The following is a 24,431-nucleotide window of genomic DNA, read 5'->3' as shown; positions in this document are numbered from 1 at the left end:
TCCCTGTTGGTGAGCACAAGGTCGAGCACGGCACCCCTCCTTGTCGGCTCCTCTATCACCTGCAGGAGGAAGTTGTCATCCACGCATTCCAGGAACCTCCTGGACTGCCTGTGCCCTGCCGTATTGTCTCTCCAATAGATGTCAGGGTGGTTGAAGTCCCCCATGAGGACCAGGGCTTGTGACCGCGAGGCTGCTCCTATCTGGCTATAAAGCGCCTCATCTGCTCTGTCCTCCTGGCCAGGTGGCCTGTAACAGACCCCTACCGTAACATCCCCTATCCGTCCCCGTCCTCTAATCTTGACCCATAAGCTCTCTGTCAGCTCCTCCTCCGACCCCAGGCGAAGCTCCACGCATTCCAGCCGGTTGCTGACATAGAGAGCGACACCCTGTCTAGTCCTGGCCAGATGTTCCCCTTTCCCTCTCCAGTGCAGCAGAGGTGCCTCCCGCCATGCCTGGAGTGGGAAGAGGCAGTGCAGGTCAGGAAGTGAGGGCTGACGCATGCCTTGAAATGCATGAACTGTTCTATGGCTTGTAAAGAGACCATGCCTGGCCTGGCAACATCTCCCTTTCCTGCCTGTGAGTTTTGTATCTCCTCCACTCCTCTGGCAGAGACCTGAGCTGCCCAGGATTGCCTTGAGTGGTTGTGTGCAGGCTAATGGAGAGTAGTGCCTGGAGGAGCTTGGGGGAAGACATTTTGGCCCTCCTGGAAGGAGATCACTGCATTTTTCTGAAGGACATCTTGGCAATGATGACTTCAGGAGGCAGTGACTGTACCTGGGGCTGATCCACCTTCATAGGCTCCCTTTCCTAATCAGCCTCTGTGGGCTTTGGTTCTCCTGTGATCCGGTTGAGTGAAGCCCTTTAGTCCTGCACAGTCCTGTGTGTTGCTATCCTGTTCCTCCTCTGCATGTCCTTCTTCCAGGGCCCCTCTCTTGGGCTCATCCTTCCTTGGCTAGCAGGGAAGCAGGACCCTTTTGGCAAGCCAGGAGTGGTGGCCATGGTCACACTGCCATGACCGCTTGTCGTCACCTGTTGGAAAGACGTCTGCAGAATGTAACTTTAGGATCATGTTACCTTCATGTTCTTCAGTGTTTCATGTGTTATTTGTACTTGTTAGATCACTTCAGTTAATCTCTTTAAGTGTAGGAGATATCCATCCATTAAAGCAGCTTACAGCATGCTTACCTGCCCCTACATTCACAGTCAATTTATGTGGGTTTTTTTTCCCCTTTTTAAATTCATGACAGACTCAGAATTTTTCAAACCAAATATTAATGTCAACATTTGAGGTAGTCACTTCAAGTTTTTTGTAGCTGGAGGCACTTGTATAGCCTTTTCTCTAAGGTGAATGCAAATTAAGACTTCAGAGTGTCAATTTCTCTACTTCTGACTATGCAGAAGTATAAGGAAGGACAAGAAGGACATGGAGCTACTGGAACGGGTCCAGAGGAGGGCCACGAAGATGATCAGAGGGCTGGAACACCTCTGCCATGAAGACAGGCTGAGAGAGTTGGGGCTGTTCAGCCTGGAGAAGAGAAGGCTCCAGGGTGATCTTATTGCAGCCTTCCAGTACTTAAAGGGGGCCTACAGGAAAGCTGGAGAGGGACTTTTTACAAGGGCATGTAGTGATAAGGACAAGGGGCAATGGCTTTAAACTGAAAGAGGACAGATTTAGATTGGATCTAAGGAAGAAATCTTTCACTCAGATGGTGGTGAGGCAGTGGAACAGGTTTCCCAGAGAAGTTGTAGATGCCCCATCCCTGGAAGTGTTCAACAGTGGTTTCAGAGAAGAGAAAAGGAGAGAAAGAAAGGTGTTCTAAAGCTGCTTTAATACTGATGGAACAGCAGCTCATCTGCTTGCCCCCTGTCGTCCTCGGAGTGAACAGTAGAAATCCATTTGTAGAAACGTTCTCGTGGTTTGTAGCTGTCGCATTTCAGCATTGCCAAAGCCAGCACAATCAGATGTTGTGCACATGGCAGTATTACAGCTGTGGGATTTCTTGAACTTTTTCTTCTGGCTGAGCAGCTTTGCAATCTCTGTTGAAATCTCTCCCCGTTTGGAGAACCTGTACCTGGGCAGGTCTTGTTCGGGGTGGGTTGCTTGTTTTGTTTCATGTGTTACCTTGGTGATTTTTGGCACACCAGACTGTCCTCCAGTCGCATAGTGGCAGTTACGAAAACTCTTTTATCTGCTGAGGCCTTAGCGTAGCCCAGTATTCAGAGGATTTGTGCAGAATTAAAGCAGCTGCTGCCACTAACCACGTTGAAGCATTGCGGTGTGTGTTCCGATGTGCTGTGGGTAACTTTGTTGGATGTGTCCAGTAGACATTAGCAAAAAGCGGGGAGAAGATGTATAAAATAAGCGGTCACTGGACACACTTGTGCTGTGAACAACTAGTTATAAACCAAAATAAAACCGAAAAACCCCAAAACCTTCCAAGTATGAAGAAGTGATTGACGTGATTGCTTTTAGCAAGCAGGTGTTTTTCCGAGTGCCAGTTTGTGCAAAAACTAAAGATTTACACTTTGTGTTGGGTTTTTCTGGGACAGCTTGCAATTTTGCATGTAATCTGATACTGTTTAAATGCAAATTGCTGATCTTCTGTAAATTTTCTTTCTTTAGAGAATGTTAAGTCAATAAAGATTTTCTGATAAAGTCATTGACTTGATGCAGCATAACTGGTAGAGAGCTACCTGCAGTTTACTCACTTTTCTCAAGGAGGGCAAAACATGGCAGTTTTTCTGCCAGTACATTGAAATATATATATAAATTTATATGTATCTATTTATTAATACTGGAACAATTGTAGCGATTAAGCACATTTCATATTGTACCTAGATTTTTGAAAATTAGGTAAAGTATGCAGAGCCCTGAGAGAAGTTCTCAGGCTTAAAAGTGCCTTTTAGCAGCTTGGATTTTACTGTAGTTAAACTAGTTAGTAATTCTGATAAGGACTCTGAAGATGTAGAAAATACTGCAAGTTTCTCTCATTTTGAGAAATGGGGATGAGACACTGGCACGTGGAAATATCCAGGACAACCCCAGTTGTTAGTCTTAGCTTAATTTTTGTGTTGTTTTCTTTCCAACTGTTGTGAATTGACAGTGTGTACATAGGCAGCACTGTAGCATAGTTCGTATTAAAAGTATTGTCCAACTGTTGCTAACAGTTGGAGGAAGTGACTTGTGAAGTCTGTTAGAGCACCACTCTTGAGGTTTTTTTGTTTGGCTTTTTTTAGGAGAACTGTTTTAAACATCAGTGTGAAAGGTGTGGTGACATGACTTTCTTAGAACTGTGATGGTCAAATGAGATTCAAACACAATTAAAGAAATGTAGAAATACAGACATCTTGTTTTATTGATAATAGTTGTTGTTTGTTTTTTTTTCTGAGGGATTGCAAATTACTATTCCTGCAGTGTAAGCAGTAAAAAAGAACTATTTTTTTTTAACTACCCATATATTGTAGACTACTTCTTATACTCCATTTTCCTGCATAAATTACAGTACTGATTTGCTCAGAGAGTGGAACCCTGGTGTTTGGTATGGGGAGAGCACAATGGTCCATTCCAATGCAACATCTGTTGCTAGGTTGTTAATCATGAAAAGGCATGATTGTTGTGCTTTAGAGATGTATCTGTGATTTCTGTGTTTGTGTTTTTTTTTTTTTTTTTAATTAGGTTACGGAGCTGTCAACTGAGGTGTATAAACCTTTACCCTGTATCTGAGATTCTTAAATATCATCTTTTTGGTAAGACTTGCTGTTTTGGAGACGTGTAGAGAGTTAGTTTTGTATCTAATCGGCAGCGACTCACCTGAACTACAAACGTCCTTGTCTGAGGTGGGCAATTAGTTCTGGGACAGGTTGCACCATGTAACAGGTAAACAGCTCTTTATCTAAGCAGAAAGGTGTGTGGTCAATATAATCAGGATCATAGGTTTGATCAGATGGGATAGCCATTTCTAGACCTAGTTAATTACTTATCCAGTGCCAAGGATCACTCTTCAGGTAAGGAGGGGAGGGGTATCAAGCACACCCTAAATTGCAGCAGTTGAGCAAATGGGCTAGAAAGTAGAGAGATAAGGTCCATATCGCTGATAGGTGAAGCAAAGAAGGATAGCAAAGTAGTCTTGTATGAAGTTAAGCACGACACTTGAAATTAATCAGATTTTCAGTTTGAAGACCTGAAGAACTATTCCGTTAGCGATCTGAGAGTTACTTTGCTCGCTGGCATCCAGTGGGTTGTGATGGTCTGTGTGAGGACGGTGGCTCTTGCCCCATGGGAGGTTTATCACTTTATCATTTCTGTTGAGGGCTGTGAAGAATCATCTTCATGTCTCAGCCCTTTCAAACTCTCAGTTCAAACCTGAACCATCAAGAAGACAAAAGGGGATAGTACTAATGCCTTTCAGAAAGCATATCCCCATTCAGGTGGGATAAATTCCTTTGTTCTGTGTTTCATGCTACTTTCATTTCTCTGTTAGTTTCATCAGTCTTGAGTTTTCAGGCCTGCCCAGCTATCAGGGTGCATACACTTACATGTAATTTAGGTTATCTGGCTGTGGTTGCCACTTCCCAAAGTGCAGAGATTTGAATATCTGTTCTTACAGAGAATGCTGTGTTACTGCAGTGCTGGATTGCAGAGTCTGCCAGGTCATCCTTTCAAGCACGGAGCCTTCCAAGGTTAACGCAGGGCATCGTTAGCCTGCGCTGGGACAGACTGTCCAGGGCGGTTCGCAGAACATCTCCCGTCCACTCGGTGCAAGGGTGCTGTCAAAACCTGACTCCCAAAGCCAGCGTTCTTGGAAGCAGCTGGCCAGCAGCGCTGCTATAACCGGAGCTCTAGTAGATTTGATGCCAAGTAGAACAGACGAGCTACCTTGTATTTCACAGGTCCGAGCATGGGGAGGGCAGTGGGTTGAAAAGGATCAAATATCCTGTTCCTTCTTTCTCTGTGTTACAACCTCCCCCGAAGGAACATGTGAAGATTTTTTTGGTTTTTTTCTAATTCAAGCTGAAAGAAAATAATTTTGAAGACACTTTCTCAGAATGGACAGCCGTGTTAGCAGGTGTGTGACATGCTGAAATTTTCCATGGCACCTGGATACAAATATTCCCACTATATTTCTTCTCATTTTTCTGATGAGGAAGGAATGTAGTCTGACCATGCACTTCAGAAACTTGGACAAAGCATAGAAAGTGATCCTCGTAAGGATTCTTGAACAGGCTAAAGGTTTTACAAGCAACAACGCATCATTATGGGTTGCATTACTCTATTAGATTGTCTGAGCACCATCCAGTGTATGTTAACACATATGGATTGCTATTAAAGTCTTGCTGTGTTTTTAACTGAATTTAAGTAGTGTAGTCTATTAAGTATCAATTCTTTGATAAGAGAATGATGCAAAATATTACTGAAAAGCCTCTTTAAAAGGAACAGGAATATGACACATCACTTTATACTTTCTCAAGGTAACAAAACTCAGTTTTTCTGTTTAATTTCTGTTGGTAAATACAATTCTCTCTCACAGAAACTAGATTTTTCAGGGACTTTATTGGTGGAGTCAGTATTGACCAAAACCAAAGAGCCTGGAACATGCAGTAAGTTAGGGGGTTGGTAGCTTTGTCAGTGGCAGTCCCTTTACAGGAAAAGTGACTTGCCTTGGAGGTAAGGCTACCTTACAATTAAGTACAAGCTAAAGATACATTATCAGGATCTATGGCCACCAGCGGAAGAAACAGAATTTCCACATAAGTATGTCATTTTCTACTATGTAGAATTTCCTAATATGAACCTCATTTATTCAGTGGTGTTTTCTTAGAAATGAAAAGTAACCTAGTTTATGTTTTAAAAAAAAGAAGCAAAAAGACATTTTATCAGAAATTAACTGCTTCATTTTTGTAAGTGCTTTCTAACTGAAGACAGCTCTAAAAAGTGATTGCTTTCACCAAGAACCTTATGCATTTGTTTCTTTTCTGTATTTCGAGACTTTTATTTTAGTTGTAAGCTATGTAAACTGTCTCTAACAGCCACAGTGGTTTTAGTCTCATTAAAAATAGAACAAAGCTTTTAGCATTTCTAAGCCTGTCAGTTGAATTCCCTCCTTGCTAGCTGATTAAAAGACAGCAACCATGATGCATTGAATTTTCTTCTACCATAATAAATGGCAGTTTCGTCCAAAAAGTGCACACTGTGAAATATACTGTCCGCTTTCTCTGTGCAGAATATCAGGAGACAGCTAAATTCTTGCAGAAGCAGTTAGTTTATACTAAGAGAGGACTGCATCTAGTGAGAGAAATTTAATTCGACATAGTTCTTGCCAAATTCTGGGTTCAGTAGTGTTGAAAACCCTGCTAATGCCAGTTTTGCAAAGACCAGCCTAGAGAAGCTGAATCCGTAATGCTGGCGTGTATGCATGCTGTAAAAGTGCATTCCTGAAGCTGTCAGCTAACATGGTATGCTCACTCCTGCCTTACCAGGGAAAAGCCTTTTATAAATAAAAGGCTGCTACCAGATACTGCTGGAGGTTGCTAATCATGGTCCAGTTCTAGAGATTCTTTTTTTCTTTTTTTTTTTTTTTTTCTGGGGGAGCTGAAGAGCCACTTTTTTGGAGGGGGAAAAAAAAAGAAGCAGCTGGCTAGTGGGGAGCAGTAGTTTTTGGTGTGAAATGATACTGCCCTGTTAGCAGCTGCAGTGCAGGTAATGACAAGCCACATAACTGGTAATAGTCCTTAAAACAAATCTGAAACACCTTCAGAAAAATAACTTTATGGCTCAGCTATAGCAGTGTATTGTGTAACTGTATCAGTACATGTATGTAAGAAAGCTTTTTTTTCTTCTTGGTGTAGCAGAAGAAACACTTCACTGACGTGGGGCATGCATGCTGCAGGGTTTCGGTGCTGATGGCAGGGTCTGAACCCCCGATTTTTTTCTTAATTGAAGGACTTTCTGGTCAGTGGGTTATTGAAACCCAGATGGGGGTCAGGAGAGAAGTTCTTCCAAGGTCAGACTGGCAAGCCTTTCTGCCTTCCCCTGTATCATGGGATGTAATATAATTCCTGTGATTCATTTAACAAATTCCCTGCTGCTGCAGAGACACAGACCACGGACGCAGGTCTGTCTTGTCTATCAGTCTCTCGTTCTCCTTCTTTCCTTGCCAGCTCCTGGTATGTTGTGTTCCTTGTAGCTATTGTATACGTGTCGTGGTGGGCTGGTAAGTCTGCTGAGGGTGGTGTGAACGTGCAGTAGGTCTGTGCGCCCTGCCAGGTTACCGCGTGTTTTCGGTGATTTGCAGCACCGAGGATCGGAGGTGCTGCGGTGTGTCGGGAGGAATGTGCTGCTGCCTTTGCTCTTGTAATCCCAAACTAGGCTTGTTTATTCCTCGTCTCTAGGGTTATCGCTCTCAGTCTTGACAGCCAGTACTGTAAAATCAGAAGGATTCCTGCAGTTAGTGGCTTTTCTACTTCTGGAGGGAGAGCCTGACTTCTGACAAAGCTAAGTGGCTTTATTTTAAGCCCTTGTTTGTACAAGCTCTCTTAGCAATGGGAATGCTAAAATTGTAGGTTCACGGTTACTCTGTTGACTTACTGAGCCTTTCACTTGGCTCTTACCTAGTCAAATGACTATAGTTAAGGAGTAGGAGACCCAGTTACAGGTCTTTAATTATGTAATACGTGGGTTGTCTGAGAATGCACTTTAAAATTTTTTTGCCTAGTGTGCGAAGCCTGTTTTTTCTTTGTTTCTGTGACGTGTTAAGCACTGGCCCAGGGAAGATGTGATTGTAGCTGTGGCAGAAGACAGTAAAAAATGTGAACTGTGAGTAAGCTTGAAATTGTTTGCAAAGTGGTGTCTTTGGACAAACCCAAGAGCCTTGCTCTTCACTCACAACTGTACTTAAGACAAATTTTCTCAAGCTCTGGGGTGTTAGCAGGCTGAAAATATGTTCTACCAAACCGCTATCTGGTAGGGGACTGTGCTGCTGTATTTAGCCTCTGAGAAGCGCAGTGACTTAAATCTTTTAAGAAAGGAGCGTCATATGCATTACTAATTGATTTAGACTGTGGAGTTTGGATTAGAGCTTGAACATTGGTCTGGATCTGTCAGGTGGTTTTCTTCCTGTAATAGCCTACGTGTTTGCCTTCACAGGGCTAAGAGTAAAATTGAGTGACAGAACAGAGACTGTGGATGGCTGCAGATACCAGTAAGCTATAGGAAGGTTCACTTAGATGAATAGCTGGCTACTTGGCACTTACCATAATTGAGCCTATTCTCCTCCTTGTACATTTGATGCTTGAAGTAAACCAAGGCTGTCAAATCATGGCATAAAGAAGCAGCATAGCTTAGAAAACAATGCTGAAAGTTGCTTTACATACATGCAAATAGTCTTTTGTTTGGGAAGTGAAGAATCATATGAAGCGGTCCCCAGAAGAAATGCTACCTAATCTATTTATTGCCTAAGGAAACTTAGAAGTGTGTTGAGAATGGCAGTACTGGGTCAGATAAAGAAATGTTCATTTACCTCTATATCCTTTGTCTAAAGACTGAGTAACAAGTTGCAGATACAAAGAGAGTGTAATTTTTCAAAGCATCTCCATCTTGCTTCTGGAGCCTGGAGCTGCATCCACTCTTTCACAGCCCTTGGTGGACACCTCTCCAGTGGATTTTAATAATTGCCTTTTTTTTTTTCTTTTGGAAACCTCTTTTACTTGATTAGTTTCCTCCGTTTGTGCTAGCAGAAGGTACTTCATTTTGCTTTACACGAGTTGTCTGAACAGAGTAAAGCTAAGGTGGCTCAAGTATTGACCTGGCTAATTTTCTCCTTATGCTCGACTAGTTTCGAGACATCTACCTCGGCGTGATAAAATAGCACCGTCAGGTAGGCAGCGAGCTGCTGGTGCAGCAGGAGTGCCTCTGTGCAAACTGAGGCGTATCTGCCGTGATAGCCTCTTGAATAGCAGTGGGACCCGTCAGCATGTCTGACTTGACTTTCTGTTGTGCTGGACGGTGTACAAACATCGGAAGTATGTCATGATCTTAATTTGTCGCTGTGGGACTGCTGGCATGAGTATGCGTGACTCTTGCTCAATTGAACCTTTTGTTCAGGGGCATGGCCGTGTGGGTTTCCAGACAGCTACAGTAAATCCAAAACCAGGGACTGTCGTCTTGGTGGTCTGGTCGTCCTCGGTCTGGCCATGCTCCCAGGAGCTTCCGAGAAGCTGTGCTGCCACTTGCAGCCTTCCTTCATCTCATAAACTTTCGGCGAAGTTAGAAAAAGTTGAAGCCTTCGGTAAAAGGGAATTTCCAGACCTCTAGAGAAAGCTACTCTGTCTTTGCTAACGTCAGGTCCCTTTCTTTGCAAAGAAAGAAGAAGGGAAGCGTAGATGATACTTTATTATTTGTACTTTCAGGTCTGCTTCCTCCCTTCTCTAACCCTATTTACCTGTGAGATTATCCTAAATGACTGACTGGGTAACCTTTGTGGAAGAAACCAGGATGAGAGAAGGAGCAATAGAGTAGTAGAAACACGCTGGTCAGTCTCATGCTGATAAATACTTTTCTGAGCTAAACCGCAGGTGGGAACAGTAGCACTTGGAGCCGAAGAAGTGATTAAAGAGCACGTGTGCAGACAGCAGAGCTGCTATAGTATATGGCTGTCTGATTCTGTGATTAAACCACCAGATTTAATGTTTTCTTTGATAACTGACATGCTTATCATGCTAGCACAAACAGCAGCAAACATTGTATGTCATACTTGAAGGAGTGCAACTTGAAAGGCTTGGCTGTAGATTGAAAAATAAATCCAGATTGTCCTGGTTACTGATACGTAGAGATAACAGTGCCTATGAGTGGACTTTGGCTCTTAATGTGAAGCAAGCGAGTTGTGTTTTGTGTCATGCAACGTGGGTTTGCAAAAGGACACTGAAATCTAACCTGTAATGACGGTGTGTTTGGCTATATGGAATGCTAATGCTTTAAAGGGCTCTGTTTAAAAAAAAAAAAAAAAAGCAAAAACAAAAAAACCCAAACCAAACACAAAAACCAACCAAGCAAAAAAACCCGAACAAACCCCACCACCACAAAAAACAAAACCCACAAAACAAACAAAAAACCAACCCACCAAACTGTTCTTCAGATCCTTCTAGCACTTTTGCTAGTCACTCAGTTAAATCATCCTTGGTTGCAGATGCTGACTGACAGAGAAAATAGTACATGCAAACAAGTCAGCGAGGGCTAATGCCCAGCCAGCTTCTAAAAATACTACAATAGCTGGATGGTACAGTAAGTTAAGTAACATACTTTAATTTCATATTGAGAGCATTTATTGGAAGAGGAGGGAGAGCTGGGGATTAAGACATGGAGCAAACACATGACTTACCAGGAGCCTGGTTTCAGCAGTGGTGGGGGGGATGGTGATGGACCAAAGCAGGTGCCCACCTTGCTGAGGACCTCGGCCCCGAGCAGGAGCCCAACAACAAGGCCACTGGCATGGAGCAATTATATAACTTTTTTTAATCCCTCCCCCCCCCTCTTTCTTCTTTTAACCTTGTTCCAGTGTCTGTCTGATCTCTGCTGCAGCTGGCCGAGTGCCACTGCTTGTCTGTGCGCAACGGACACAAACAGATTCTGGAGGGTCATGTGAAACTACCCTGAGCTCTTTAAATCGCACCGCCCTTACCTTTTCTCCTCCGCTGCCCGCATTGCTTCAGCAGGTGTGGCGTTGTTTACGCACGGCCGTCGCTTTGCTTCAGCACCTGGGCTGTGCTGGCCCTCGGTGCCTGCAGGAAGCCTTTGGCTCCCGCTTCGCTCCAGCTGCAGGAGAGCTCTCTGGACCTTCTGGGCAGGGGTTTGCACCTGGCGAAACAGGCAGGGGCATTGGCTCTGTAAAGGCAGCACCGGCAATCGGTGGCCGTTGAAAGCTCTGCTTCTGAAAACTTTGGTACATCTTACCGTGACTTTGGCTTAAGCTTTGTGAATAAGACCTGTGGTTCTCAGCATCTTCTGGTACAGCCGTAAGGTGATTCCAGAGAGGGTGAATCCTATTCCTGTAAATTATTGGCAACTGCTAGTTAAAAAAATAATAATAAATATTTTAGTTGAAGAGTTGTGGGTTCGCAGTCAGCTGTAAGCCTGAAATACAGTCTTCTCAGTTAAGTGTTTGTATGTTACTGCTGTGGGAAACCCAAAGCTGAAAAGATGCATTTTGGGCACATCTCATCCTCTGTTACTGCATAGTACTGCGTGAATCTTCTCTTCCACTTAGGGACTTTTATGTCTTGGGATAACTGAAAACACATTTAGGTGTGTAGCAAATAGCTTACAACTGGTTTGCTTGTTCCACCTTTCATTTCTGTTGGGATGCCCTGTTGCTCTTCCCAGCCAAAAGGCAATACACAACTGCATCCACGCATCAGATGTCCGAAGTCATTCCCGAGAAGCAGAACTAATGCTGCTAAACTGCGTCAGTGGGGTTTTAGCTACCCAGTAAAATACATGATGTGGAATTGCATGGGGGGAAACGCACAAGGAGCGCTTCATGCTAGGAGGGAGGATGTTCTGCTGCTTTGTTGCTCAGGCCTGCAGTGTTCACCTCTCAACCTTTGTACTAGGTTTGAAATGACTGAAGAGCAATCGACTTCAGCTTTAAGTTTTGACTGAAACTTTTCCTAGATAAGCATCTCTTCCCCTCTGTTGCCCTTGGAGCCTTTGAAAGAATTACGATAAACTTTCGGGGGAGCAAACTGAGCTTTGTATGTGCTTTCTGCTTCCTGCAGTGGCCTTGTTGTTCAGCAAGTCCCAGATTTCTTTCCTGAAACTTAAAATTGAGATGGTGTGGGCCAGGTCAGTATAGGCTGTGTGGTATCCCAGAGAAAATGAGATACATCCAGTGAAAACGACTAGCGCTCCGATGTGGTGGTAATGTTAGGATGTGATACCCTGTGATTGCAAGGGATTTGACAGAGGCAAGAGCTCATGAGTTGCTTGTTCCTAACACGTATTCAGTTGGCTCCAGTGAAAGAACTAAAAAATATTGCCATGTCTGAAGAAAGTAAAAACAAATACAGTCATACTGACAGGAGATCTGATTTTTTTTTTTTTCTTGATTCCTAAGCAGCAACTAAAAAAACTTGTGAGATTAGCCAAGTATGGCTCTTAAAACAACAGCCAGTGTCATGAAAATCAGTGGCAAGGATGTAAAGAGCTATAAGGGAAAGTAGTCAATATGGAGACGAAAGGCTTGAGTGGTCCCAGTTGTATCTGGCATAGATAGATGAATGCCATGTCTCTTATCATATATTGTTTACTTGTAAAAACCTCCTTTAGTCATACTGCTGTTGGCAGTTCTTGTTTTATAAATGACTGTGGGCTCCTGAATTGATCCCTGATGGTGAAGGCACTCAAGAGGGGTGGTTGAGTACTTGAATCAAAGCTCAAGTATCTGCTGTTTGAGACAGTCTCTCTGAAGAACAGATAGCGTAATTTATTTCATATCCTGTATAACTATATACAGTTCTTATCCCCAAACACTACATGCATTATACTTTTGAGCATTGGCTTATATTCTGTAAACTGGAAATATTGGGCTGAGAGCTCACAGTTGCACAGAGTTGAATTGCCACTCACTGTGTGTGTGTTATTGCTCTGCCGTAATTACAACGTCATTTGCTGCGAAGGTGGTTCCTATGTTCTGACATAAATACACAACAGCATAACCTGCCTTTATTTTACGCTTTGGGCATAGCAGGAACATGTATACGGTCACGTATATCACTGCAGCGTGGTTTATAGGCAATTATGTATTAATGTAGTCAACTTTATTCACTTGCTTCCGGTTTTCTTCAAACCCACTCTGAAATGGTATATGCGAAGGTATGCCGACTCGGTAAAACTGTGTACCTGCTCTAAATTTCCTTCATACTTCTAAAACTCAATGTGACTTATCTTGCTTTTCTTATTTTTTGATTATATTTCAATTTTCCTGCTTTCTCCTAGCCTTCCTTTTTGACAAGCTCTGTGAGAACCCGTGGTATTTTAGACTTAGCCAAATTCAGTCTGTGTTAAAACTTCTTGAAACCTGATCTTGTGAGGGTTCTAGTATGGGGGGAAGGAAGAAAGAAAAAAACAGGTCGGCATCTAGAGCCATGAAGATTTATCTAAACTGAACTTCTGATTCCTCTTGAGGTTTGGTAGGTCACTACTGAATCTGTTTCAGTCCAGTTAATTAGTTACAAACCCCTAAGCCACAGACTTGGAATTAAAGGAAACAAAGGCTCCACGTAATTTGATGCAAGAAGAAACTTTTGTTAAACTAGCAAGTGCGCTTACGTCACTGTTTCCCAGTTTGAAATGTAAAACTGCTGTACAGATGAGCCAACAGCATAGTTATTGATTCTGGATTCATGCCACCTGTATTAATATGATACTCTAGTGTCCTCCTGTAATCTCTCTCCCTCCCCTTCTCTGACATTGGTTTCTCCTTTGAGGTAGGGCATGGTTTTTTTTTTTTGTAGTATCAGTGATTTGGCTCTGTGCAGTGTAGCTTACAAGGAGCATAGAATGCCTTTTTTTGATAAGATTTTCGGCTCTTCTGTTTTTAGGACAATGTAGATCAGACTTCGGCTCATGGTCGACGGGATTTGGTGGAACCGGGTTTCCAAGAACCATCTAACCGCATCTCCCTGAATCACCAAGGTAAGGAGCAGTGGGTGGGAATCCAGGCTCCTTGGGGGAAAGCCAGGGCACTGCATATGCAGAGATAGTTTATGTTGCTGTTTCTCATGAAGTTCTGGATGGTTGGAGGAGGAGAGTTGAGAATTTTTTTTTTTTGTCATGACTATCCTGTGAGCTATTGATGAAGACGACGAAGAACTTGTGGTACATCTCAAGCCTTGTAGGCCAAACTGGGCTTGCTAGTCTGCGTGTTAGGTGTATTCTCCTGTGTTTAGGAGGGGGGAATAGGGAAGTGCTGAAATTGAATTCAACATTTATAATGTTAAAAGTTGCTTTTGAAAAATCTTTGATTGCTATAAGAAGGGTTCAGGGCTCTGGCTCAACTTTTGCTGTAGGAGAAAAGAAGAGGAAAATATGTTTACTTACTTTGCATGACAGAAATCAGCTCATTCGGGGAAACAAAGTGCTGAACTGGATGTTGTAAAATAAATCTTAAATAAAAATAAATAAAACATCAGTTTTTGTCTGTTCCTGCTATAGCAGGGACTTTGTAGCTTGGCTTTATTTTTTTTACTTTGAAATAATTAATAATAGAGAGTGCTGTCTTAACCAGTGAACCCCCTTACCCTCAGGGTTTGTGATGGCTTAATTTGGAACCAAGTTCTTGAAGGTCATCTTCCGATGTTGTTTCTTCAGTGCAACAGCTAATAGTACTACAGTCAGCATAAGGCTATTGAAACAAAAAAGATCACATACATTATTACTTAAAATATTTACCAAATATGACATGCTTAACTTTTCCTTTAAAAATCCAGCTTCTTTTGTTTGCCAAGGACAGCAAGAGTGGAATTCCGTGACTTTTAGATCCTTAATACTATTTAAGTTTCACAAACAAGTCCCAGGATTGCATTTTAATTTACTTCCCTCTCCCCACCCCCCAAGTCTTCCAGTTTTTTAAAGCTTTGCTTTCAACTGAAAATAAAAGATAAGAGGTTGCCATGTTATCCAGTCTAAAACTTCCAGTAGCACAGGCAGTGTGTTGTGACATGCTTACAAAACAGAGTTTGTAAATTCTGTCTTTCATTCGTATTAGAATGGTGCTGTTACATTAATTTCACCTTTCTTGGGATGCACAAGTTCTGGAGCAGATCTGTATAGGTGACTTCTTTTGAAGGTACTTGTAAATATCCCCCTTTCATCAAGGGATTTTTTTGCAGAGAACACATCCTGCGTGGTCTAAGTTCATGTGTTAGAGTGAGAGTATGTGTGGCTGCTGCTTATGAAGTCTGAACGTTTATTGAAGAGATAGGTAGTATTGCATTTTGATGGCAAAATGCTAGCCTTGTAGCTTGACATTTTCCTTATAGAGTAATATTTCCTTTTCAGATCCTCCTTTTCTTCTATCAGTGTTGTAGTACTGCAGAAGGATCCATAGAGCATCATGTGATGTGTGGCTCTGCCTCAGCTGCTTTGAGACAAATGTCTGTATGCAAACTGGTCCGAACTAATTTAGGAAACAGCTATCTTTAAAGAGAATGCTTTTCATAGAGGTACCTGCTGTTTAAGCCCTGTTTATAAAGAAGGACCCTCTTTATGTTTTTCCCAATAGTTTCTGAAGTAGATCACTTCTACACCCACAAATTATTTGGGATTTTTTCCTACAACAGCAATCAAATCCAATATTTCTGAAATCTTTCTGACTTTGATGCTGAAGTAGGTATTTAGCACACCATTAATCTTGCCTGCCCCCATGACCGTGAAACGCCGTTGCATAAGTGGTGAGGATTAAGAACTGAAACCCGAATGCCCAGAGTGGCCTTTAATGCTGGGCTAGGCTGTAGCACTTCTGCCTTTTTGCAGTGTCAGAGGGAAGCAACATGCCTTGCAGGTGTAATACCTGCTGCTTCAGTATATTTTTGAAAATGGAAGCGACCATGAGCATGATGTTATGTCATGTCTTGTGTGTTTGTTCTGTCCAAGTGTGAGCGTCTACATTCTTTCATAGCATATGAAATGCATATTCTTGTCCAAGAACTTGAAAGTACAAGTTTTTTAAGGGCTGCTACATATTCCAGTAACTGCTTAATGAATACTGCATAGAAAAACGTAACACGAAGAGCTTTAGAGGGAGTTGTGACATGGTCTGAACTAGCCCCTATGCAGTCATAGTAGTCACACAATAAATAGGAAGACTAGATTATTAACATATAGTGGGGTTTTTAAGTTCTGTGGCAGCTGTTTGCTTTGATTTATTTATTTTTTTTTTTTACTCTTATGCTTAACTCTGGTATCCATTGCTTTCTGTTAAAGCTTTGCTAGCACTGACTTTGATGAAAAACTGAAGAGTAAACCTGTATCCAGCAGTAACTTGCAGGACCACTGCTTGCGTTTAATAAATCAATCTGTTTGGTGGTAGGTCTTGATTATGCTGTTGATAAAGATATTTGCAACAAACTGTGGCAAATTTTTGCTTCCAATCATATACAACATTACTTGCTGACTTCAGCTTATACTGACCAGCAGATCTAAAACTTTTGTTCCTGTGTTTTGTAGGACTTCTAAGGAAAACTGATAAGCTTTCACCAAAACTGGTTTAATACATACTTAGTGTATTGTGGAAGCATTAAAATTCACTATTTCATATGTTGGGTGCTACCTGCCTTTTTCCCTTCAGTATGCAGTACCTTAAATGCTGCAGCTGAAATTTGAGCAACTGTACTTATTACGTGATTTTATGTATACACTTCCAATTCATACCTGACCACATTGCTCAGTGAGCACAGCAGATTTGCCAGTTTCTGTTGAACATTAACTTACAGCCCTTTTCTTTTCACTGGGAGAGCTTTGGTGCAAGCACTTGCAATTCTGAACCAGACCCTGCTCTCCACGGCCTGTAAAAATGGTGATTAGCTTCCTCCCAGGCATCTGAATCCCTTCAACGCAAGCTGGAAAAAGAGCATTCAAGTGGAGACTGAGATATCCCTGCCAACTGTCCCTGCATGAATAAGCTCTTTCTTGTGAAGGGTATTTCAAGTGCATGTTTCCTGCTGAATCACTCTTTTTGCACAAGCACATGCTTTATAACTGTTCAACTTTTCATTTTAAAAGAATATCTTGTAAAGATTGGGGAGCAGAGAATACTTTTTGTAAAGTGGGGAGTCTTTAAAATAGACAGGTTTCATATGAAAGAGATGTAAAAAGTTGAGTGCAGATGGAATAGTATTTTTTCTAGAGGTAGCTAATAACTGCTTACATGTAGGTATACTGATAAATTTGCTTATTTTAACAATAAGTATTTTTATATCTAAGCCATTATTTAGTATTCATTTTTCAATGATTCTGCTAGTTGGGCAGATTTCATAAAGGTACTAAACACAGAGCAGGAACTTGGTTTTCTTACTGCTATTCCCCAAAAGCTACTTCATAAATTAAATGCAATACGAAAGAGCAAGCTTCATCCAGCTGAACAATACTGATATCACTCCTGTAAAGGAACAGATATGTTTTAGCTACCTATTGAAAGTTACAGAAAGTTAACAACAGCTGGACAGGATTTGGCATTTAATAAACAAGTCAAATACCTCTCGAGCAGTCCTTCCAGAAGGTGCAATAAAGCCTGTAGGCTTGGAGAAGAAGACTATGTCTAAACTATATGGCATTTCCTGAAGAGTTAAGGAAAGAGGTGAAGAAACAATCAAAACAATTATTTACCATCTTTAAAAACACCCAAAGAAAGAGGAAGTGAAAGTGTGCTTAGAATGTGACAGGTATTGTTACTTTTCTGTTTTTTTTCCCCTTCCCATCCCAAAGGATGCTGCTGGTTCTCCTCTGTCCCCAGGCACCTTGGCAGTGCAGCCTCTGTTCCTCTTGGTCGAGTGCACTGCTGTGTGGTGCCACCAAAGTTAACCTTGGTGAGACAAGGCTATCCTAGGGATTTCCCTGTGCGGCTAGGAGCAGCCTTACCATGGGAAGCATGACGCCAAAACACACAATGCTACAGAAAACCATAAGCCCGTCTGAATTTGTTTGCTCTTGGACTTTGGGGGGGTTTGGCCTGCCAGCCATGCCACTACTGTTTCTTGTCTTGCTCTGCACTTCTGGGTGTTTCTTTGTTGAGGCATGTTTTGGAGCTTATTTTTGTTTGTTTTTCTAGCAAGCAGCAAACGGTGCCAACTCCAGTCCCAGCTGTGAGGTTTATGGGCAGTACCTTTTATTGGTACTTGACGTGTACTTTTTGAGGTTGTGTAGCTGCTAGTAAGTCAGGATTTTGAAGCCAGGCATAAATAAGGTGCATTCTGTCACCTTGACTTTCAGTGGAAGTATTAGACATGCAATTCTGGCACTTCCTGTGTGTGTGACCTTGGGGGATGATTGCCGATGTCTATACAAACGTGTTTTGCAATGGATCTGTGATGAAAGATTTATCTTCCTTTTATTAATGCATTCGCATGAGGCCTTCCTCTCCTGAGGTGCTCTTGGCTCTTGAACTTTTTGTCACAGCAGTTTACAGACAGAGCTGAGCTGAATATTGTGGTACCTCTGGCTCCATAGCCAGGTGGCTTCAGCAGCAGAAAGAAAACGATGATATGCGTTGTTTTAGCCAACAGCTGTCCTTTGTCAACAGCCAACTCATCCTCTGGTCTTTCTTGGTTGGTCATGATAGGAAATTTTACCTGTAGTGAGATGATGATGATGTCGTGGTTGCGGATCAGTTGGCATTAGGTTTCCTGCCCATATCTACAGATGACTTGTTCCCAGTGAAACTGGAGAGATCCAGAGCAGCTGGCAGCTTGCGTCGCACTGCAGCCTCCTCGTGAGGCAGATGCTCTCCTGTACCTCGCTGGCTAGTAACTAATACACTAACTTTTATAGGGATGATAAATGTCAACGGTGGTGGAAACTACTGTTCTAGCTTCCTGCCTGGGTCCAAAAAACACAAGCCCATGTAAATGTGGACAGACTTCTGGATGAGTACGTGCTTAGATGAAATATTATGATGCCTAAGATTTAGCCCAGAGAAATAACCTCTTATAGCACTCTTTCTCCACCACTGCTATTACTACTTGCTTTTAATAGCTTCTCTTTTGTATCTGCCTCAGGATAGGCATGTGAAGTTGAGGCGATTTTGTTATTCGTTCTGTAGCTAAGGAGGAGCGTGTTTAGTAATGGCCGGTGCTGCTTCTGGTGTGCCTGTGGGATCTGACAAGGATGAGTCAGTTATTTGGTGTATCAGAACTAACCCATGTTTTTGCAGAATCCAGCTGGTACTGAATTGGAAGTGTAGAGTGAAAAACAGATAGTCTTGTTTGTATTGCAGAGACAATACCAAAAGCTGCCAGGCATTCATGAATTCTCATGCTTTGTACAAATGTTGTTGTTATTGTCCAGCCTCAGGAAAAAAACCCACCATTAGTGCCAAAAAGATTTACACTGACTACCCCTACGCAGAGGGCTGAGCCCCCGCTTCCTGCCTAGCTCATTACAGTACCTTTGTCTTGTTTTGGAGAAGGCTTCCATTGTACTTGGTGATGAATCTTATTAGCAGTTACTAGGAGGGCGCTCATAATAGCTGTGTAGAAGTTTAACTTCCCTCATTATATTAGTTCCCAAACCCTTGGGTTGACACAACTCGGGCGGGGGGAGGTGAAGAAAAAAAAGAAAAGAGAAGGCAAAATAGGTTAGTGTTTAGTACAGATGATTTCAGAGATTTGCAGTAAGCTACAGGAACACAAAATAGACCAAATGATTGAGTTTAGCAGAAAGACTCTGTATATAAGGCCGCTAATGAAGATTGAGTGAAATCAGTGAAATGAGAAGAAACAAACCAAAAATGGTTTAAAATGTTGCATGTTCAGAGAAGCGTATTTGCAGGTGACTGGTGAATCTTGCCTTATTTTAATCTTATTTCTGTATTTTTTATTTTATTTTTATTTTATTTTTCCTGTATCAAATTTTTCTTATCAACTTCACAAATCTCTGCTTTTGGACGTATTTAAAATTAAATGTGTTCCCTGAAGCCACCTGATACGAATAAAGAAAGCTTGACTATCTTATAGTTGGAAAGCATGGGATTTTAAGCCTATTTATAATCTCTCAGGATTCAGTGTGTCCTTTGGGTAAATTTCTCTGACAAGGTAGGATTCACTGCAGGGAAGGAGGGAAGGAGCCCTCTGTCTTGGTTGCACAGGGTGTAACATCATTTTGCCTTGGGGCCTTTATTCATTGGAAATTTTACAAGTGCAGGTGTAGAAAAAATTAGTAAGCCTAAAGCAGGAAGTGTTACAGATCTCAAAATTATTCTTCCCTATTTACCTGACTGTCAAAGTAAATTTTAAACCTATTTTCTTCTGTGACGTATAGAAAAATGGTGAAGTTACTACCACGTTTGTAATGAACTTCTTGCTGTGTTGGAGGGGAGATGGTTGTCTGGGCAGAGTGGTTGCATTGGGAGAGCGGGTGGAGCTGGGCTGGGGAGTTGGGTTCCTTGCTCCAGATATAGTCTATGACACACCACACCAGTCCCTCGGGGAGTGAAGCTGTATGGGTGTATGACGTCTGAGAAAGTGTTTTGTTTTGGTTTTTTTTCATACTGAAGATGGAGGGATGGTGTTCCTCCACCTTCTCTTTCAAGATTTGTATCTCCAGTTATCATGGGGCGGGAGCAGATTCACAAGGTGTGAATTTAGGGTGATTAGAAGTTTGTTTTTTGTTGTTAACTGTTAAATCCTTGTCTAAGGCTTTGGGAGGGGAAGATGTAAATTGAGCATTTGGGTGGGGTGATTCTGTTGCTTCTTTCCAGATCCTTCTCAGAGCAAGAGGACATTTACCTCTCTCACTCTGTGTGTTGCCTATTGGAGAACAAGTGAGCTTAGTACTAGTATAAAGCCTGAAGTGATGACTCTCTAAGAAGCTCACCACAAACCAAACAGTGGGAGAGACACTGTGAAATAAATTGAGTAAATAACATCCTTTTAATTTAATTTTTGGTCTTATTGCAGCCTTCCAGTACTTAAAGGGGGCCTACAGGAAAGCTGGAAAGGGACTTTTTACAAGGGCATGTAGCGATAGGACAAGGGGCACTGGCTTTAAACTGAAAGCGGGCAGATTTAGATTAGATACAAGGAAGAAATTTTTCACTCTGAGGGTGGTGAGGCAGTGGAACAGGTTGCCCAGAGAAGTTGTAGATGCCCCATCCCTGGAAGTGTTCAAGGCCAGGTTGGATGAGGCTTTGGGCAACCTGGTGTAGTGGAGGGTTTCCCTGCCCATGGCAGGGGGTTTGGAACTAGATGATCTTTGAGGTCCCTTCCAACCCAAACCATTCTATGATTAATATTGAGGGATGTGCATTTCCTGCTACCGCTGAAGCAGAGCTAAGCCTAACTGCTGGAGCAGTCGTCGTTTTGCATCCTTTGGCAGGGCGATGCGAGGAGTAGCATGGGAGTGTCCTCTCTTCTTGTCTGGGGGTGTGCACTCTTGGGCATCTCGTGGAAAACCGTCTTTCTGTGCTGCAGCTATCGCACAAGAACCGGCTGAGCAGAACGGTGTGTTTTAGGGGGCGATCCGGGAGGGACTGGGATGCCAGGAGGTAGGCGCATAAACGTATCGGGCTGTTACAGGAGCCTGCTCTGTTAGCAGGAGGCAAAGGTTCACGTGGTGTATTTGTTTACCGTTGGCACGCTTTCCCAGAGGTATATCAGCGCCACGAGGTGATGTCATCGGCGGTGCAAACGCTTTCCATGCTGGGGCGGCTGCTCCGGTTGTGTCGGGGCGGCTGGCCGCTTGCCCAGCGTCTGTCTGCCGGCAACCTGATGCAACAGCCAGGCCGGTGGCTGCTGGGGAGGGACAGCACCTGGCCTGGGCTGCCGGAGTCCTCCCTGGGGACAGCGACCTGCAAGCCCTTTGCCGAGATGACGTCGTCCAGGCTTCTCGTATCTGGGGCTTGAGCACACGAATCCAGTGCTTCTGTTGGAAATGGTGCACTTGGGGAAATTCAGGTGCCAGAGGGAAACTGGTGTCTCAGGATCTACTTGTGATGAGATACTTCTCCTAGGTACCTGAGCTGAGCTCATGTCTTTTGCAAGCAAAAAAAGTCCAAAATACTATGGGTGGTGTTCTCTCTCCTCTGTAAATCTATTTACTTAGCAACTTGCTTCATCCCCATCCTTTCTGTAAACAGATGGCTAAAGCAGCCAAGTGCAATGGATTTCACTATTTTTTCATTGTTCTGCATACTTATTTACTGTCCCACAGGTAACAGGTATCTGAGACTTGTGGTCTCAGATTGTCCTCTGCCTCCTAGGTGGCTTATTTCTTCTGTTTGAGTTAATGGTCTGTAATTGAGCTTAGTGATCTAAAGTGCCCTCCTCTAATTCAATCAGTACAAGTTAACTGTAAGATCTTGGGATGAGCTCATATATTTTCCGAAATAACTTTATTGCCTTTATGTTTTCTTTTGTAATCTGACTAAATTTGTACTGTTGAGATGTTAGGAGAGTGGATGGATGGAAATTAATACTATCGGCGAAAGCTCTTTTGATAGCTTCTGGGTGACATTTTTAATGTGGCTCAGTTGAATTCTTGGCAGTGCTGCTCGATCTTCCTGCATATCCTTGGGTTCTGCATATTCTTCCCTGTTAGAGGGCATGTTTTAAGTGTATTTGGCTTTATGTAAGAAGCTTTTGAACCTTTCAGTGAAGGTGTTATAGCGAAATGTCAAAACATGGCTGGGGGCACTTAAATTGTCTCAGTACTAATGAGCTTTCCAGCTAGGAAAGTTGATTTATTACATAGCCTAGTTTTTAATCATGCTGTAACAATGGCAGTTGCTCAGTAAAAACAGTGTTTTTGCGGCATCAGAATATTAACTTCAAATTCTGACACCTCAACCAAAATCAAATCCTAAATTTCAAAGGCAGTTTGACATGTAAAGAAGAAGGGTATATTTAGACATGGAAACAATCCATACTCTACTGCAGCTATACCGCCTGTTATGAAATACTGCTTAAAAGAATATTTTTGAAAGTGTAGGTATCTCTGATTTTTGAGATAAAAGTACCATGTCACTACACAAGGTCAGCTTTAGTGGAGAGAGAATTGCCTTTTAGTATCTGATTACATGGAAAGCTGTAGGGCGCTAATCTGGTTTCATGACTGTTGTGTCCAAGTCTGAAATAAAGCTATTCTGCTTATTCGGACATTTAAGAGTGTCATCTATAAATAGATCAGAAATTGATTGCCATTTATCTGCAATGCATGTAATGTTTGGAATTACTGTTACTGATGGGATGGCTATTTTCTTTCGTAAATCTGTCTACTTTGTTAAAATCTGTATCAAGAGCACAGTTTTACTCTAAGTCTTTGTGCTTTCTGAAGGCAATGGGGAAAACAGACTCCCTTTCCTATGTAACTTAATTCCCAAGAGTGTAGTAGCAGTGATGTGGCAAAGTGGAGGCAGTTGTAACGCCAGAAACTGCTCCCTGAATTCCTGAGGTTGGTGATTGGACTTGAGCTTCCCAATAAACCTTTTAACAGCCTTAGTTCACCAGTACAATTAGCAATTTTGTGACTAGATATATATATTCTGCCTGCCCATCCCCCCCCAATACATTTAACTCCTTCGGATAAAGCCCGGAGTTACCCGCACCCACATTTAAAGTGCACTGAATTGACTTGTGTTCTGTCTCTGGTCAGCTATGCACCTTTGATCTCTCCTGTGATGGCAGATAACTTCTAATAGCTGAGACAATGCAGCCCTCTTGTCTGCAAACAATTCTGAGACATATATTCAATTTTTAGGTTTTTGTTTTCCCCTGACCTTCAAGGTTGTATTTTTGGTCTCTATCAAAGTAGTGAGAGGGTGGAGAACAGGCAGTACAGCTCTTGGTTTCCTTCCATTGTTTGTCCTAACGATAAAAGTGTCCTAACCTTTGATTTCTGTCTCTTTCCAATACTCAGGTGGAGCAAAATATGTGAGCTCCATCCTCTAAGCAGAGCTTCTATCAGGAATGAATACAGAAATTCACTTTGCTCCTGTTTTAAAAAATAAAAAAAATGAAATAAAAAAAATAACAAGCAACATCTAAATCTGTAATGTTTCCAGGGGTAAGAAACAGAACGAGGGCGAGGTAAGGCTCATTTGCAAGAGTGAAATGGGGCTTATTTGTCATACAGCAGTTCTTCCAGCAAAGACTTCTGTTGCTTTAGGATTCCTTACAGTTCAAGAACTTGATGCCCTCCCTTTTCAGTTGTTAGCTGGTCTTAATTAGAGGAAGAATTATAAAGGCTAAACAAAAGTTGGCTTTGTGCTTACAAACGGAATGGATTTGAAAAGTTGTCGGACAGTATTACAGCAAATTTAGGTTAAGCAGTCTGGACAAGTATAGAATTAGTTTAGGGTTTTAGTACCATTTTCTGCATATTAGAACAATTTTCGGGAGCTTACATACTAGAAAACCGGGATTGTCGCATAAAGATTTAACGCATCTTACAGCTGAGAGGGAAATGCCCAATTCAAGTTACAGCTTAAACATCGTCTTTCTTAGAAATGCTTTTTGTAATCTGTGTATAAAAGAGATTGGTTCTGCCTGATGACTGAGAAGTTGAGAACTGTGGATTTTAGGATTTTTCCAGCATGGGAACGTATTTCCTTTAGTTGAGACAAACAAGTTGCCCTGGAATGTGCTCATGGTCTGTATCAGCAAGTATAGCTTAACTCACTTATGTCAAGAAGAATATATACTGTGGTGTATCTGAAAAAATGAATGTC

General features: G+C 42.2%; 1 protein-coding gene across 1 annotated transcript in view; it reads left to right on the top strand.

Moving 5' to 3' along the window:
• Positions 1-24,431, top strand: part of GRB10 (growth factor receptor bound protein 10) — a 109,018-nt gene that overhangs the window by 12,393 nt on the left and 72,194 nt on the right. Inside the window, exon 2 of the mRNA XM_086609092.1 lies at positions 13,594-13,687. Coding sequence (XP_086465218.1) covers positions 13,594-13,687 — 94 coding nt within the window. The remainder of the gene's footprint in view (positions 1-13,593; positions 13,688-24,431) is intronic.

The sequence above is a fragment of the Tauraco erythrolophus genome, chromosome 3, assembly GCF_009769465.1.
Source record: "Tauraco erythrolophus isolate bTauEry1 chromosome 3, bTauEry1.pri, whole genome shotgun sequence".
Taxonomy (NCBI): Eukaryota; Metazoa; Chordata; class Aves; order Musophagiformes; family Musophagidae; genus Tauraco; species Tauraco erythrolophus.
Note: the sequence above shows the minus strand (reverse complement) of the source record. Positions and strands in the feature narration are given on the sequence as shown.